Source organism: Mixophyes fleayi, chromosome 9 (genome assembly GCF_038048845.1).
Source record: "Mixophyes fleayi isolate aMixFle1 chromosome 9, aMixFle1.hap1, whole genome shotgun sequence".
NCBI classification, from domain to species: Eukaryota; Metazoa; Chordata; class Amphibia; order Anura; family Limnodynastidae; genus Mixophyes; species Mixophyes fleayi.
This window is the reverse complement of record NC_134410.1, coordinates 2,150,017-2,166,874: the sequence shown is the minus strand read 5'-3', so window position 1 is coordinate 2,166,874 and position 16,858 is coordinate 2,150,017. Positions and strand designations below refer to the sequence as shown.

The 16,858-nt window shown below is 43.7% G+C and overlaps 1 protein-coding gene across 2 annotated transcripts in view; it reads left to right on the top strand.

Moving 5' to 3' along the window:
- The first annotated feature begins 614 nt into the window (after nucleotides 1–614).
- The window catches only part of RPS6KA6 (ribosomal protein S6 kinase A6), a 41,457-nt gene continuing 25,213 nt past the window's right edge, over nucleotides 615–16,858 (top strand). Inside the window, exons 1-6 of one of the 2 annotated variants that reach the window (XM_075186215.1) lie at nucleotides 615–849; nucleotides 12,064–12,123; nucleotides 12,416–12,532; nucleotides 13,608–13,689; nucleotides 15,384–15,464; nucleotides 16,036–16,115. In XM_075186215.1, coding sequence (XP_075042316.1) covers nucleotides 802–849; nucleotides 12,064–12,123; nucleotides 12,416–12,532; nucleotides 13,608–13,689; nucleotides 15,384–15,464; nucleotides 16,036–16,115 — 468 coding nt within the window. In that variant the 5' untranslated portion in view covers nucleotides 615–801. Of the gene's footprint in view, nucleotides 850–8,250; nucleotides 8,365–12,063; nucleotides 12,124–12,415; nucleotides 12,533–13,607; nucleotides 13,690–15,383; nucleotides 15,465–16,035; nucleotides 16,116–16,858 lie in introns of those variants that run through there. The other variant, XM_075186214.1, reaches the window with a different exon arrangement.

Here is a 16,858-nt window from a genome sequence, read left to right as displayed (position 1 = left end):
TGTTCGCTCATTGCTCGGCTTTCCATGTATTTCTCCTGTTTCAGGAGCCCCAACATTCCAGGACCCAGACGAGCGGCCACTGAGCGGCCGCTGGTAGTGAAAGACTGAAGAACGGGGAGCAGAGGGCAGTGCAGTAACCGTCCTGATTGTGGGGGGCAGTTCTGATATTGGGTGACTGTCCCACCTGGTGGCGCTGGGCTTTAGGGGAGCGGTGTGCACCTAACAGTAGTGCCCAGCGATGCCCATGTAATCAGTGGGCTGGAGAGTGGCCTGACACTGCCTAAAATCACAGCTGTGCCCCTTGTGTGGGGGTCATGCCAACACTGGAGGCACTGTGTGGAAATGCCCCTCTAGAAATCCTGTATTTGGTGTTGCAGTCTCAGCACAGCCATCACATGTATTACACTACAAGGACATTATAAGTAATGTGACAGGAGTATAATAAGAATATAAAGCATCTTCCTCAGGAACCAATAGGGTTGACAGGGTTAATGACGTCACAGCCGCAGGCCCCGCCCCCGCACTCCTCATTAGCATGCAGGACGGGCGGTCACGTGGTCGGCAGGCCGGGGATCTCCTCGGTGACGTCACGATGACGCGGGTTTCCCATGCTGCTCGGGTGACGGCGGCCGCCATCTTGGCGGAGCCTGTGGCTGCGCGGACAGGGGACGAGTACCGGCGGCTCCTGAGGGGGGAGTCCGATCCTCCGCCCCACACACCCCCGCTCCCCCCCCCCGGGTGTCCCGATCACCACGTGAGGAGCTGGCGGGGGATGCGTGGACCGAGCCGCCCGTGAGGGGGATGCCGCAGCGGCTCAGTCATCTGGAGGACCCGGGGCTGACAATGGAGGTGTGTCCGGTCATACGTGTGTCATGTGTGTCTGTCATACAGTGCAGGTGTCATGTGTGTTGTATGTGACTGTCATATGTACATGTGTCATGTGTGTGTGCCTGCAGTACATGTGTGTGTGTGCTGTACATGTGTCATGTGTGTGCTGTACATGTGTCATGTGTGTGCTGTATGTGACTGTCCTACTGTACATGTGTCATGTGTGTGCCTGCTGTACATGTGTCATGTGTGTGTGCCTGCAGTACATGTGTGTGTGTGTGTGTGCTGTACATGTGTCATGTGTGTGCTGTATGTGACTGTCCTACTGTACATGTGTCATGTGTGTGCCTGCAGTACATGTGTCGTGTGTGTGTGCCTGCAGTACATGTGTCGTGTGTATGTGTGTGCCTGCTGTACGTGTGTGTGTGTGTGTGTGTGCTGTACATGTGTCGTGTGTGTGTGTGTGTGCTGTACATGTGTCGTGTGTGTGTGTGTGTGCTGTACATGTGTCGTGTGTGTGTGTGTGCTGTACATGTGTCGTGTGTGTGTGTGTGCTGTACATGTGTCGTGTGTGTGTGTGTGCTGTACATGTGTCGTGTGTGTGTGTGTGCTGTACATGTGTCGTGTGTGTGTGTGTGTGCTGTACATGTGTCGTGTGTGTGTGTGTGCTGTACATGTGTCGTGTGTGTGTGTGTGCTGTACATGTGTCGTGTGTGTGTGTGTGTGCTGTACATGTGTGTGTGTGCTGTATATGTGTCGTGTGTGTGTGCCTGCTGTACATGTGTCGTGTGTGTGTGCTGCTGTACATGTGTCATGTGTGTGCTGTATGTGACTGTCCTACTGTACATGTATCATGTGTGTCTGCTGTGCATGTGTCATATAGTGCATGTGTCTGCTGTACATGTGTCTGCTGTATGTGACTGTCATACTGTGCATGTGTCATGTGTGTCTGCTGTACATGTGTCATATAGTGCATGTGTCTGCTGTATGTGACTGTCATACTGTGCATATGTCATGTGTGTCTGCTGTACATGTGTCATATAGTGCATGTCTCCTGTACATGTGTCTGCTGTATGTGACTGTCATACTGTGCATATGTCATGTGTGTCTGCTGTACATGTGTCATATAGTGCATGTCTCCTGTACATGTGTCTGCTGTATGTGACTGTCATACTGTGCATGTCATGTGTGTCTGCTGTACATGTCATATAGTGCATATGTGTCTGCTGTACATGTGTCTGCTGTATGACTGTCATACTGTACATGTGTCATGTGTGCCTGCTGTACATGTGTCATATAGTGCATGTGTCTGCTGTATGACTGTCATACTGTACATGTGTCATGTGTGCCTGCTGTACATGTGTCATATAGTGCATGTGTCTGCTGTATGACTGTCATACTGTACATGTGTCATGTGTGCCTGCTGTATATGGGGCTGTCATACAGGGCATGTGTGTCTGTCGTACATGGTTTTGTCACACAGGGCACGTGTTGCATGTAAAGTTTTCAGCACTTGGGCCGTGCTTTACTCTCATGTAAAATTGTGTCTTGTTGGTCCTGGTAGTGCGTTTTGTGGCGGGCTACTATGTAACGTGTGTCTGTGCTGTGTTTTCAGATGGAGTTGTGTTGTATTTATTCTGTGTGTCTGTTCTGTACAGTAATGTGTGTGTGGGGTTGTGAATGTCCCGTGTCAGCGCTGCGTACGCGGTTATTTCCATCAGTCACATCTTCTCTTTGCCGTGAGATTTATAGAGAAGTGTTAGATACAATGTTTCTCCTGTATTATTCCTAACCCTACTTGAAGATAGGTATATAGCAGTGTGTATATGTGTGTATGTATATATATATATATATATATATATATATATATATATATACACACACATACTACTATATACATATCTACACTTATACTGTATGCTAGCTTGTGAGCTGCTATATTACACATTATATACACACACATGTTGCATCTCACAGGATAGCATACAGTATAAGTGTAGATATGTATCCCTTCATTATTGTCCACATCCAGGCAGTATATTATCACTGTATATTATTACGTTACAGCTCGTTAAAGCAACCTGTCATATGTGGTCATTTGTCCGGGAGCAGAACTACATAATCCTTAGAGTAACCCTTGGAGTTTGTAAAGTCCTATTTGGGGGGTAGAGGGGGTTGGGCCAAAATATGGTTTAAATTGGAAAACGTAAATGTCATGCTCTGGCGATATGCTCTGGCGATATGAGATTTTAGGAGGGGGGGGGGGCATTGTTTACCTGGGTCCTAAAGGGGAGAAACAAGTACAATAAATACTTTTGTGAGTCTCTAGGTGGATTGTGTATTTACGTTATAATAGTATATTAATAGTGAGTATTATTTATTATACTGTCTGTGAGTGTAATCTCTGCTCTATGTTGGTATAATGCCCCAATGAATGGTAATAGTCAGAAATTGGGTCTTTATGTGTTAGTGTTATTTAAATAAAGAATAATAAATATACTGAGAAGGGGACATTTAGTAAGATTTCTTAAGCACTGAATTTCAAGATATTGTTGCATTGTAGGTAACAATGTAACACAAGATTTTTGTACCTGCTGTCCCGTAATACAAATCTGCTTCCAACTGTGGTCTCTGTTGCCCTTATTTGTGGTGCTGAGATCGCTGAAGTAGGCTAGAAATTTGGGCCAAGAAGTCGATGCTCCTCGGTGATATCATAGATTGGAGCTTGGGCTCTTAGGGCTAGATTTACTAAACTGCGGGTTTGAAAAAGTGGGGATGTTGCCTATAGCAACCAATCAGATTCTAGCTGTCGTTTTGTAGAAAGTACTAAATAAATGAAAGCTAGAATCTGATTGGTTGCTATAGGCAACATCCCCACATTTCAAACCCGCAGCTTAGTAAATCTAGCCCTTAGTGTTCAATGAAATGCATTTAGTGGATGAAAAGATTTAGTCCCTGTGTCACAGAATGTACAGAGGGTTATTTGGTAGTTGTATCATTTGTTGTTGGAGTTATCAATGTGTGTGAATGTATAAATATATATATAATATATGCCACGGTCCCTTAGATACGAAAGTCGGTCATTTCCTGTTGTTCTCCGTTATGACGCTGGGTAGTCGGGATCCTCAGAACCGGTCACTCTAGTGACAGCATGATAAGAGGGGACCAGGTCGCTGGAGATGGGTGTGTAGGGTTTGATGGGCATTGCAGACCCATGATAGAGCGTTTACCTGGGGGGGGGGGGATATGACTAGATAAATGCTCTCTTTGGGTTAGGGTGTTCCCTGCCTCCTCTTATAAGTGGGTATTTGGTTTGGTCTGCTGCTTGTACCCCTGGGCCGCATTATCACCCATGAATTCTGTAAGTGGACGTTGGTTCCTGCCGCTTGGTCTTTTATTGACTGCGGAAAGGGAACAGAAAGTGGGGTCTGCGCATTGTGCCGCTCACGGAACTAGCGGTAGGGAAATTTTAGTTTCCGTATTCATGTGTCCGGAAATTTTGGGAATATTGTTTGGGAATGAAGGTGGATTATCTATAACAATTGTCCTCGGACCAGTCAGCATTTTCCAGGCCGCATCCTGGAATCTTTTCATCTTGGCTTCACGTGCGTTTATTAATTAGTACGGCTGACAAATAAGGTAAAATATGGTAAAATCTGACTGAGCAAATCCTGTATAAAATCTGTTTATCAGCCGGTGAAGTCGTCTTTGCCGTGACGGAATTGTTGTGCGATTTATTAGAGGTTCCCGCTTCTGTGCTGTTGGTCTTTGATCTGCGTAATACGTGAAGGTGGATACATAAAGGGTAACAGTGATACAATCAGACAGCTGTTTTACTCCTGCCCCCTACATGACATGCCACACGGGGTTACATCCATCTCATGGTAACTGTCTGACGTATGTTGTCGGTCTACGGGGTGAGTGTTTAATACCGTGATATTATACACCCATCTAAGTGACTCCTTACTAGAAATGCTCGTCCCCTCCCTTTGTCAGTGAGGGGGGTGGGGATTATAGAGCAGAGTGGGTTTTCATTTCTGGAACCGATCAATGATTTGCTATCAGACACCAGTGATGGCAATGACCAATGATGATGATTATGATGCCAGGGGTTTCCTGCCGGAAGGTAGATGTCACTTTTGGAGTCCTCGCTAGGTCATAGAGGAATCCTGTATCCCGGTCTGTGAAGACTGAGGGAAGAGGGAGTAATACAACTGATTCAGAGGTTCAGGATGAATAATGCAAGTGGGTGGTTTTGAAAAATACTGCAGTGCCTATTTATAAGTAGGGACTGCATCCTCTTTTCTGTGTTTTCTTATCTTTCTCACAGATCTTTCATTAAAAAATGTCTGACTTTTTAGCATGTTGGGTCTGATGTTCATTTGTTTTCTAATCCCCCAGACAGAAAACTTGCGGGTTAAATGGCTGCATTGGTATAAATGAGATGACGGTTGCTGGACCGCCCTGTGGCAATAAGATATATACCACAAATATATACACCCTTCCTAGCGTCTCAATGTGTTTTCTGCACTGCAACAATGTAACGTCTAAATAACGTGTAAAGTCCCTTAAGACTATCCACTTTCTCATTACAGCAGTGTTTTATATTCTCGTTACTAATGTAATGATTTGTCGCTCCGTTGTGGTGTGAGAGCTGTGTCTTCATTACACAGTGTCGCAGTCAGTTAGCCGACGTGCGCTGTGTATTGTTTGTGTTTATAGCGTCGTAAGACCATTAGTGGGGTAACTAGGAGACGATACCTGGAGGTTGCAGGAAGGGACACTAAGACGTGACTCATGGCCACATTGCAGATTTCTTAATAAATAAAAACAAAGCAAATTCTTTTTTAAAATCCTAGCCTTAAAAATCATCACAATTCATGCAGTGACCCAATCATGTCCACCGTCTGCCATAATTTATCTGTAGTACAATAAGTTTACGTTGGTTGTCTTTCCCTAACTCAGTGGTGGTTTAATTCCCAGTAAAAGCACAGTGCGTCTAAGCTTCATAGACATCTACATTACTGGGGAGAGGGGAATGTCCACATTAATGAGACAGTCGGGGGTGAACGGAGAGCCTAGGAGGTAGGTACAAGCTCTGGCAGGGATGAAAGTGATTGTTTTTAATTTTCATATTAATAATATGCTGATAATATGACTCTCTGTGACTACTATGGGGGGTATTCAATTGTTGCCGTTAACGCTCTCAAACGAGCGCTCTAAAAATATTAGCGTTAATACGGTAATTACTCGCTAAATTTCATCTCGCAGCAATATTTTTCGAGCGCTAGTTTTTTTTTGTTTTAGCGCGTTAAAAGCAACAATTGAATACCCCCCATACATCTTGTTGGGGAACACTTAGATACGTAACTTGTGTGAGAAGTGGGCACAGTCTGTTTATTTTAGGTTTGTCAGTGTCTTACGGAGCCAGTCTTATGGTCAGGGTAATGTCTGCATCCCCAGTACTGGGAAACGGGTAATGGTTCTGGACGGTTGGGGTCTGGTGATGTTGGTGGGATATAGTTGCAGACGGGGGTGGACAAATCTTTGGTGCTGAAATCAGCGGGTGAGAGAGAGGAGCCCTGGGGAGGGCACATGTTATGGTAACTGCTGTATGATGATGTTGGACTGTGTCTTTTAGATGGAGTAACGCCAACAAGTGTGGTGACTTAGGGCCTCATTCATTAAGGAAAGTAAAGCAAAAAAAATGAGTAACTTTGTACCTGGACAAAACCATGTTGCATTGGAGGGGGAGGTAAATTTAAAATGTGGGGACAGATTTATAGTTGGGGTAGGACATGTCCTAGATTAACTTTAAATTTCAGTGCAAAAATAAAGCTATCAAGTATTTGTGCTACATGAATAAGCAGCCGGTATTTATCTTATGTGCAAAATAATTAATGTGCTCCCCTTGCATTGTAACATGGTTTGTCCAGGAGAAAACTTGCTAATTTTTTTGCCGCACTTTTCTCAATGAATCCGATCCCTGGTGTTTACAAGTATGTCCTGGGAATCTGACATTCATTGAAGTGGGATTATTCAGAATGATGTTACTTCTCCTTGTTACCAGAATATTTCTGTATTTAGTCAGCAAACCCTTATATTAGAGGCTTGTTCAGTGTGGCCGTTCCTGGCTTTTACCATATCGATGTGACTTGCCTCTGGCGTGGCGATTGTACGATCCAGCGAGTTCTGCTTATACCGCAGCCTCCGCGGTGCAGGAACAGTGCAGCGTTTGGGGAGGTAATCAGAACAGTCTTTCTATGCTTTGATTCCAGCGTATACCCCATGAGACTATAGACCCATATATCCTCTCTTACACTGAGTTTCCAGGTTTTCTTTTCTTCTGCTTGGTTGCACTTTGGAAACAATCCTTCTGGGTCGGCCACCATTGTTGAAGCCTGATCTCACTTCTCCGTCTGGGTTATATATAATGTGTGATGTTACCGCGATGGTGCTGAAATGTCAGCTCTTGGCACACGAGGAAGATCTTCCCAGCTGCTGGTCGGTATGTGGACATGACTTTAAAACCTGATTAGCACCTCATGTAAGTGACGAATGGATACCAGGACTGCAGAATGCTAGCGCAGAGTATTTATGATGACTATGTGCCCCACTGTGTGCACACTTATACATCTGTTGTGTTATATGTATCTATAGGACATCTATGTATGTGATGGATAAACTGTACCTCAAATACCGGGCGCCAACGCAGCTAACACTACTGTCTCCTAAGGTTCCTATTTCTTTGTAGTTTTTATTTAGATTTTTTTATTTGTAAACTGAGTATTATTTTTATCACAATGGTTTCTATATTAATAAATGTACATCTGATATTCTCCCCATCTGTGTTGCGTCCAGATTGTGACAATGGTTTTGTGTCAGTCGCTATCGCCAGTTTAGGAGGTGAACTCGGAGCAATGGTCTGTTGCCGGCACCGACGTATAATGTGTCCTGGAGATCGATTTGGTTTCCGCCTTGACATTCGTTAAGTTGCCGACGATCCTGTATCTGGGCTTCCCAGGAGGGTGGGCAGCTCAGGTGAGGTTTGCGTCGATGACTTGCATCCCCTCTGGCTCCATTAGAGCAGTCACGGACCAACATATGTGCAGTGTGACTGGGCGGGACACCTGCCAAACCGTAACGCGGGGGTCCTAAGGCGGCTCGGGGAGGGCAGACATAAGACTTTACACGTCAGCTGTGACCTGCGAGATGCTCCTCTGGCATCTGCCCCTGTGATCTTCTCGCCCTTGTATCTCAGGAGCGTGGTTGTGTCGCGGTACAAACCTGCTGATTCACTTTTACTCACCCGTGTCACCTTCTGATGCGTACTATTTTTACCTACACTTCCCTTTCAACTTGTACAGACTTATTTTTTGACTTAGTCACCTAACCTGGGAAAATTACATACATTATGCTTTGGGTGTGTGTATCCAAATGACTCTCGTTACAGACAGGAGGAGCAGAAACTTGAACTCTTTTCAAGACTGGTCTCTTGTGAGAGAGAGACTGCTGAGGTTGGGACTGTCCGAGCAGGTGGGTGATGTGCTGACCATTCTGTGTTGTCTCTACCTGGCCTGCAGAGTTATACATTTGGGGCTAGATTTACTAAACTGTGGGTTTGAAAAGTAGAGATGTTGTCTATAGCAACCAATCAGATTCTAGTTATCATTTTGTAGAATGTACTAAATAAATGATAACTACAATCTGATTGGTTACTATAGGCAACATCTCCACTTTTTCAAACCCGCAGTTAAGTAAATATACCCCTTGATGTTACTTTGTGACGAGCAGATATTGGTGAATGTTGTGTTATGGGCATTGTATTAGGTTAGACCCTGAGACATGTCTGCATTGTTTCTTATATTCAGGGTATATAGGGGAAGGGTTTGAATGGCTTCACAAAGTGTGTGATTTGTAGGTAGGTTTGTGTCAGTCCTCTTGTTACACACAGGGACCGGATCTCTGCATTTCCTGCAGAATCCATCTGAAATCCCGGGTGATCCCATCATAATTACTTTGTAGCGAGTGTTTCCTGATTACTTTCTGTGTTTATAAAGACGTTTTGCTGTACCTTGTTGCTGTCTGTATATATAAAGTGCTGAACACTGAATTTTTCGGACAGTTTCTCAGTTTATCTTAAGTTGTTTAGTAATTTTCGGTGCCTGTGACTCGTGGAGATAATGTAACTGATTGAAAGTCACAAGGAGCCGCACCGAGGATTACAGATATGTTACTCCAGCAGTCTCTGTGTTTCTGTTTACAGATTGTGCCCACAGAAAACCACTAAACCTTAAAACTGACAATTCATATCACCCATGAAGATAAAATGTATAATTGTGTTATCCAGATATTGCACTGAAGCCCTGTTACAATGTATCACACCCCACTGCATGACGGAGATGGAGCCCCTCCCACATCATTAGCACAGTGTCCTGATGGGCTCTGATATAGTGTGACATCACTAACCCCTCCCCTATGTAGGAATCAGCCAAGCCACATTGTCCATTTCTGCAGTGCAAGTCTACAAGCCTGTCAGTCAGTCTCTGCCTGTTTAGTTGGAAAAGCCCCTACCTCCAAACATGGCAGTTTGCTGCAGAGGGGTGAGAGAGAGCAGGGTGGACACACTTAGGATAGAAGCGACCAGGGCTTAAAATTTATCTGTTTTCAGACTCTTCCATTCACCATAGACCTCTATTTGCCTGCATAATTCTTGTTTGTGATTTAAACAACGTTGATTGCTGCCAGGGTGTTTTCCAGTGGTCCGCAGTGTATATTGGGGAGCGGGAGTTTTTTATTGACCTCAATTTCTCAGCAATGCCCCTAGGTTAGATGACATAATGGGCAGCACGGTGGCTCAGTGGTTAGCACTTCTGCCTCACAGCGCTGGGGTCATGAGTTTGATTCCCGACCATGGCCTTATCTGTGTGGAGTTTTTATGTTCTCCCTGTGTTTGCGTGGGTTTCCTCCGGGTGCTCCGGTTTCCTCCCACACTCCAAAAACATACTGGTAGGTTAATTGGCTGCTATCAAACTGACCCTAGTCTGTCTGTGTCTGTGTGTGTGTGTGTGTGTGTGTGTGTGTGTGTATTAGGGAATGTACAGTTGACTGTAAGCTCCAATGGGGCAGGGACTGATGTGAGTTCTCTGTACAGCGCTGCTGAATTAGTGGCGCTATATAAATAGCTGATGATGATTATGCCCAGGTTGGTGGGTGAGATAATTGGATAATTACTCCTCTCTGTGTAGTCCATCTGTTCCTGGAGGGGGAAATCCTGGGTAACACTTTTTATGTATGTACTTGAACACGTGGGACTGTCACTTCCTCTCCTCTTCTTATCTACACTAATCAGATAGAGTTCATTATGTAATGATTGTTACATGAGATTTGTTGTTAATTCTGCAATAGACTTATAATGGGCAACTGTGGCCCACTGCATTTCCCCCTTACATGATGTGTGAGAATTAGGGACACTTATGAAGCCCCTGGAAAATAGCATGTTGTCCACAACTGTTATAAGCCATATATTATATAGAAAGGTTACTTTTTTTCTGTCAAATTTTCTTACTTGTATTTTCAATGGGATATGGAAGGAGAAGATGGGGGAAAAACAATAGCAAAAAACAAGATATTTTTAATGTAAATATATTGCAGAGTTTGGAGTAAGGTTCAGACACTTAAAAATGTCTCTTAACAGTTGAATTGTTCAGATTCCTGGAAGTATCCCACCTCGCCACTGGGGGCACTGTTCCATTGGAGTCTATGGCCGTTATTACATTTCCCATTGGCTGAGAATATGACATAGCTATTCCCATTAATATTAATAAGTAGGGACATGAGGCTTCTGTGCAAATTAATTTGACTGAGACTGTATAGGGAAATACATTTTTATTACTATTTGTCTATTTTACCTTTTAAATGCGCAGTAATTAATATGGCATATTCCATTTCCCTGTTTCATAGACCATGGTGGTAGATATTATGTGCATATTATATACAGTATACATTAGTTTGGATATTTACAGCAGTTTGTCTTTGGATTCTCATCGGCTGTCACTTTGTTCTCTATTTTATGTACCTGACAGTCTCTGATTTCTGCAGTTTGCCCAGTAAAATAGGAAAAGCCGAACGTTGTCTTATTGTATATCCTGTAAATGTTTAATTGTCTGCAGAAATACCCTTCTGTTATCCCTGGTTTCTCCTGATAATCTTCGGTCTCATCTGCAGTATGACATCATCTCTCCAACACATTCCAGATCTTATATCTATTCACTACACAGCCTGTGGTCTAGTTTCCTCCGTTAGGTGTTTGTAACATTCACAGATATGTAAATGTTCTTACCTGGGGCCCCCGCCTGCAAATTACAATATTTAAATGTGTATGTACCTTTTTATTACCTTGTCTGCTCGTATATCACTCACCAGACTGTTGTTGGATTCCAGGTTTTTCAATAGAGTTACAGACACAAAGCCTCGGGGAGGGGGGTTTGCAGAACATTAAGAAAGTCTCTTGTGCAGTAACTCTCAGGACTTGGTTTCTGCGACTAGAAAAGTAAGAGGGGGCAGAACACACTGTGTGTATAATTAGGGTGAGGGGACACCAGACATGACGGGTGACTGTCAGATCAGTAGGTCACTATAGTTAGTTCTAAAGTCAAATACTGAGACGTAATCAATCGACTTCGATATTAATTATTTGCTACATGTCTTCCCCCCCCCCCCCCCCCCTACTTCCAGCAAAAGGGGTCTTATTACAGCGACGTCTTTATGGAATCACGGAGAGAACCCAGTAGCCACGTGGTTGTTGATCTTTGAAGATGGATATAGATAAAATTGCAGTTTTAATTATATGTAATATATTGAATATATTTATTGATACTTGTTAAACCTTTTTTTGTTTTCTTATACGGATGTAGCTGCTGTAAGCATCTATTGTCTTCAATCTTTATCTTCTATATCCCACGTTTCTATGTGGAAGTTGTACTGAGCGGCGGATGCTCATATCGTTACTAGTTTTACTAACAGATGGGGATTTTTCTCTATTGGCTGTAGTTTTACTAATGGGAAAAATAGTGTGAAAAGTGAGTGCTTTAGAGAATGAGATTCCCTTTCAGAGCAGCTGGAACTACACACACTGCAGAATAACTGGAATAAACGAGTGGTTATTTTGACTATTAAGCAGTTATTGTATTTGGAATCTTCACTTATTTCTCTTTTACTTCTGAATTGTGTTAGGTGAATGGTGTGACGATGGTGGATGAGCCTATGGACGAAGGGGATTCATTATTATCTTTTGTGAGTATAATTTACCCGTTCCCTTGGTGACTGCACCAGGGGGTAGAAGTGTGGGTGGCGGGGTAGGATGGGAGGTTGCGCTCATAGGAGATGTCCACCATTAATCCTTTGTTATAACTCACCTGTAACTTTTCATTCATGTTATTAAGATGCTTCCCGGTAATTGTTGCATTGTTGGAGAAAGCGCCGTGTTCTGCCGCACATGTCTCTCTCTCTCCCATTGTGTGTCTGTGTGATATCGCACTACCCGAGTGTTGCCCCCACTGATCATATCACACTCACGTTTCACCAGGATGAAGGAAATGTGAAAGAGATCCCGATCACGCACCACGTGAAAGAAGGATGCGAGAAAGCCGACCCCGCACAGTTCGAGCTTCTCAAAGTTCTTGGCCAGGGTTCTTTTGGAAAAGTAAGTGGCTCATACTCCTCGTGTGCATGGCCCGGTAGCCCCGCGCGCGTGTGTGTGTGTGTGTGTGTGTGTGTGTGTGTGTGTGTGTGTGTGTGTGCGCGCGCGAGCGCTTTTGAGGCCCGGTAGACCGCCCCCCCCCCCCCCACATCAATCCGTAATGGATCCGGGACAGTGTGTATTAGGCGGATCTAACCAGGTCTAAGTATAACCACTATGTAGTGGGGTGAGGCCAGAGACAGTGTTTTATTTTGGGGACTATACTCCCCAGCAGTAGATGAGTTATGAGTTGCAGAGGAAATTTGCACCCCCCCCCCCCCCACCCCCAGCAGCATGTACAACCACGTACCGCAATACAATCTCATGTGACCTGGTGACTGAGCAATGTTATTAATGTTTCCAGTGTAATTTAATGCCCACCCAAAGTGAATATAAAGTCTGTAATTAATGTAAAGTGCTCTTTGTTGTCTTGCGAGGAATGTGTAATAATAGAGGGGAAATGATATCACAGACTATCCGTGGGATCCCCGCAGACCAGTCTCTGACATGTATTTAGTAACATTGCTACTAATCCGCAGTACTGAGTCCTTTCCGTTAATTACTCTGTTATTAATACCTCATGCAGTGAGGAGCTATTAACGAGCTATTAGGTTGTTCTACGCTTTGTATCTACCTCCTCTCCTCCTGGGCCGCTGCCCCCGGTATACAGAACAAATAATTACTGCTAGAAAACTGTGCAGCAAACAAATGGCCTAATGTGTCTCTAACGGCGAAGATTTCAGTCAAATACCCAGATTAGTGTTTTCATTTCTGTTTATTCAATGATACAAATTATATTGCAAGTCATCCATTTATTTCATTATGTGGGTATGGTGGACAGTTGTCGGTGGTATAGACTGCCGGTAGCGGTCTGCCAGTTACACGCTTCCTAGTTTCTACTTCTGCTCTTTCATCTTTGTTTGTGGAGTCCCCAGTGCGTGCAGATTTTCCCGTCGCGTAGTTTTGGAACTACTGATCCACGTAATTTGAATATCATCTGCATTGACCCATTACAAGTAATCACATTTTATTCCTGCAGGTTTTCCTTGTGCGTAAAACCATTGGACCAGACGCTGGGCAGCTTTATGCAATGAAAGTATTAAAAAAAGCTTCTCTGAAAGGTGTGTAATGTGATTCTGTTTCCAAGGATCTGGTTGTATTATAGAGCTCTCTGTGATAAACGTGTGTATACACTGACTTTGTGTTCCCGTCTTAATACACACAATGTACATCTGTAATATAACTCATCCGGTCTGTTGTCATGTTGCTTATACAGATCACAGGGGCTGTATGTGTTGTGGTCAGTGTGAGCTGCCTAGGAAATTGCTGCTTATATATATTAATATGGAACAGATATTATCATTTATAACCTTTATATAGTGCCACGGTATCACACAGCGCCCGTGCCCCAATCTATGTTCCCATATCTAGAAAAATGTTTTAACAGACTAAAAAAGCACATATAAAAAATGTTTTTTTCCCAAAGTCACTTCCCTTTAAATCAAGATAATAGAGAGTCAGAGATGTCTGTGTGGTATATAGATGAAAGCAGCTGGTTTTTCGGATGGTAAGGGTAGAAGTATGTAGGTAATTTGCTTACAGAATATATGAACTGTAATAATTATACGGTCTTCACTGCTGTTTCATGCATGACTTGTGTACAATGGTTTTGTGTTTAATTGCTTGCACGTTCATTACTGAAGAATTGTTTCGGTTGAGTACACTTCCTGCAAACCGCTAATTATTTTGCTGATTGTGCTGACTCGCCCGGCAGCCGGGTGGTGTTTGGTTCCTGTATAAGCAGAGGTTTCAGTGAGTCTGCTAGTGGCGAGAGCTGGAATACCGCTGGTCAAGTCTGTAATATATCCCTCTGACTGGACTACTTACCAGTTTCCATGTCTGGTTCCCAGTTATACCCATTATATTACATACGCCTCTACCTTCCCCAGCGCACAGCCACTTACCCATCTGCCTGTGACTTTATTTATACGTCTTACTCATTCCCGCTCCTGTAAACCGGTCTCGCAAACATTTTTATTTTTCTCCTCCGCCACATTGGATTGTAAGCTCTTCTGCACAGCACAACATCTAGGCTTTATAAATATCCTGTACTTTGCTGATCATCTTTATGCTGTACTTCAACACTATGCTGCATGTTTTTGTGTCATCTTCTAAAAATACAATAATATCAATGTGTGACCTATCTATATGTATAAATAGACATATTATAATAATGATGTAATATTGGAAACTGAGCTATGTGAATGGTGTCTGCTGCAGGATAAATGCTGGTTACCGTTTACTACTGATTAGTAACCGGTGTCAGGAGAAGCCGCAGATCTGGCTGTCGTTACGGTTTAATCCGGCGCTTGCTATAGACGTGCGGATATCTACAAGGGGGAGACCTCACAATAATCCCCCTCGTCCTTCGCGCAGGACATAGCGTTACACGTGAAGTGACCTAAACAATTAGTTACATGTCGCGTGAACTTCAGACTGTGACGTTGCAAAAAGAGTAATATGTGCATCCAATTGAAATACAGTAATGAGAACAGGAAGGAGCCACAATTTACACATCATCACATTACAATTTAGTTTTGTTTACAGTAAAATATTTTTAAGATAAGTTTGAAACTTTTTTTCTTCTTTTCTGTGGTTCTCTATCCACCAGAAAACATCAGTGTTAGCGTTTGTCCTACTACCGTGCGCTTTGTAGCGTCGGCTGTGTTGTATGGTCCAGAGCTGTCTGTTTGCCGTTGTAGTATAGCATATAGACGTAAACATCTGCTCTCCGTTTTTTCTCATCCCCGTCCAGTAAGAGACAGAGTCCGTACAAAGATGGAACGCGACATCCTGGTGGAAGTCAACCATCCGTTTATAGTTAAGTTGCACTACGGTGAGTATTGCCTATTATTCCTCTAAACTGATTCAGTATCTGTGTGATATATAGCGGTGTTCTGTGCTACGTGAACGTGAAAGCGTTTTATCCAGTCGTGGAGGCGCCGCGACGGAGGTTAGTATATTTAGAACACTGAGGATTTTTCAGCCCCAGAACTCTATAGATAAAGAACTTTCTGTTAGACATTAACTGGAGAAACGCTGGTCCTCGGTGCGTGTCAGTGTGCCACGTGGTCAGAGCGATGCGGGCGGAGCTTTAACATCCGGTTAACAGCCTTCGTTTTCCCCAGTTAGTGTAATATGGAGTTAGGAAACCTCTGTACTTTTAGGCGTTCCAGAATTCAGCGTCCCAAAGAGTCCTGTGACCGGTTTAATGTTTAATTTACTAAACTTACATCAGAGCCTTTTATGCAGAGAAATTTGGGGAAGTTCTTCCTCTAATGTCTGTACGTTTCTCTAATACGAGAACTGTGATTTCTTCCGATTAGGAGGGGAAGAGGCTGAGGATTGTGTCACTTTTATTCCTTCCATTGGGTTAACGTTTCTTATTCTCTTTTTATTTGAACCAGCCTTTCAGACAGAAGGGAAACTATATCTGATTCTGGATTTTCTCAGGGGAGGCGATGTCTTCACACGGTTATCCAAAGAGGTAACTATCTGCTTTTATACCATTTCTTGTGCTGCGATTGTCCAGTCTATAACTGACCGGACATCTCACCCAATGTGATCTTATTACTACTCTGTGTGTTGGGGGAAACGTGTGGGTTTAGGAGTATAGATTAGCGGAACTGAACCTCAGTCTGGTCGGTCCATATGTTTTGTAAGAGAGATAATACCTTGTAAAGTTGAATAAGTTGCAGCTGTTACCATGTTCTTCCTGTCATCTGGGAACTAGACATTGGGGCTGTTGATGAGAATATTCCTAACAACTAAATCAACAATGCAAAGTTAGTGTTATATTGCACCTTTACACAGCGCCAGGGGCATGTAGACGTTTTATGCTCTATGCCGGGGACCTCACATCCTCGCCGCGACAGTAGACGGCTTTGATGCTCATGTTGTGTCTGTGTTCTGCCTCCATGTTACTGTCCATGCCAGGTGGGGAGGGGCAGCGGAAGGAGGGCTGGCAAATCTTAGCTTAGGGGACTCGACTCAGCAGACTATTAGGAATATATTTAAAGGGAAAAAAAATGCAGGGGACCCAGCCTAAAATAACTCCTTATAGGACCAGCCTGGGGGGCAGATGCCGCCCATCCAGCCCCTGGGAGGGGGTGGATGCCCAAGCTCCCCCCAAAGTTGTTCTTTACCCAAATTTTTCCTGAGTACTTGTTTAACAGACAGAAATAGTAGTATCTGCAGATGGTTTTTAGAATTTAACACTATAACCCCCCC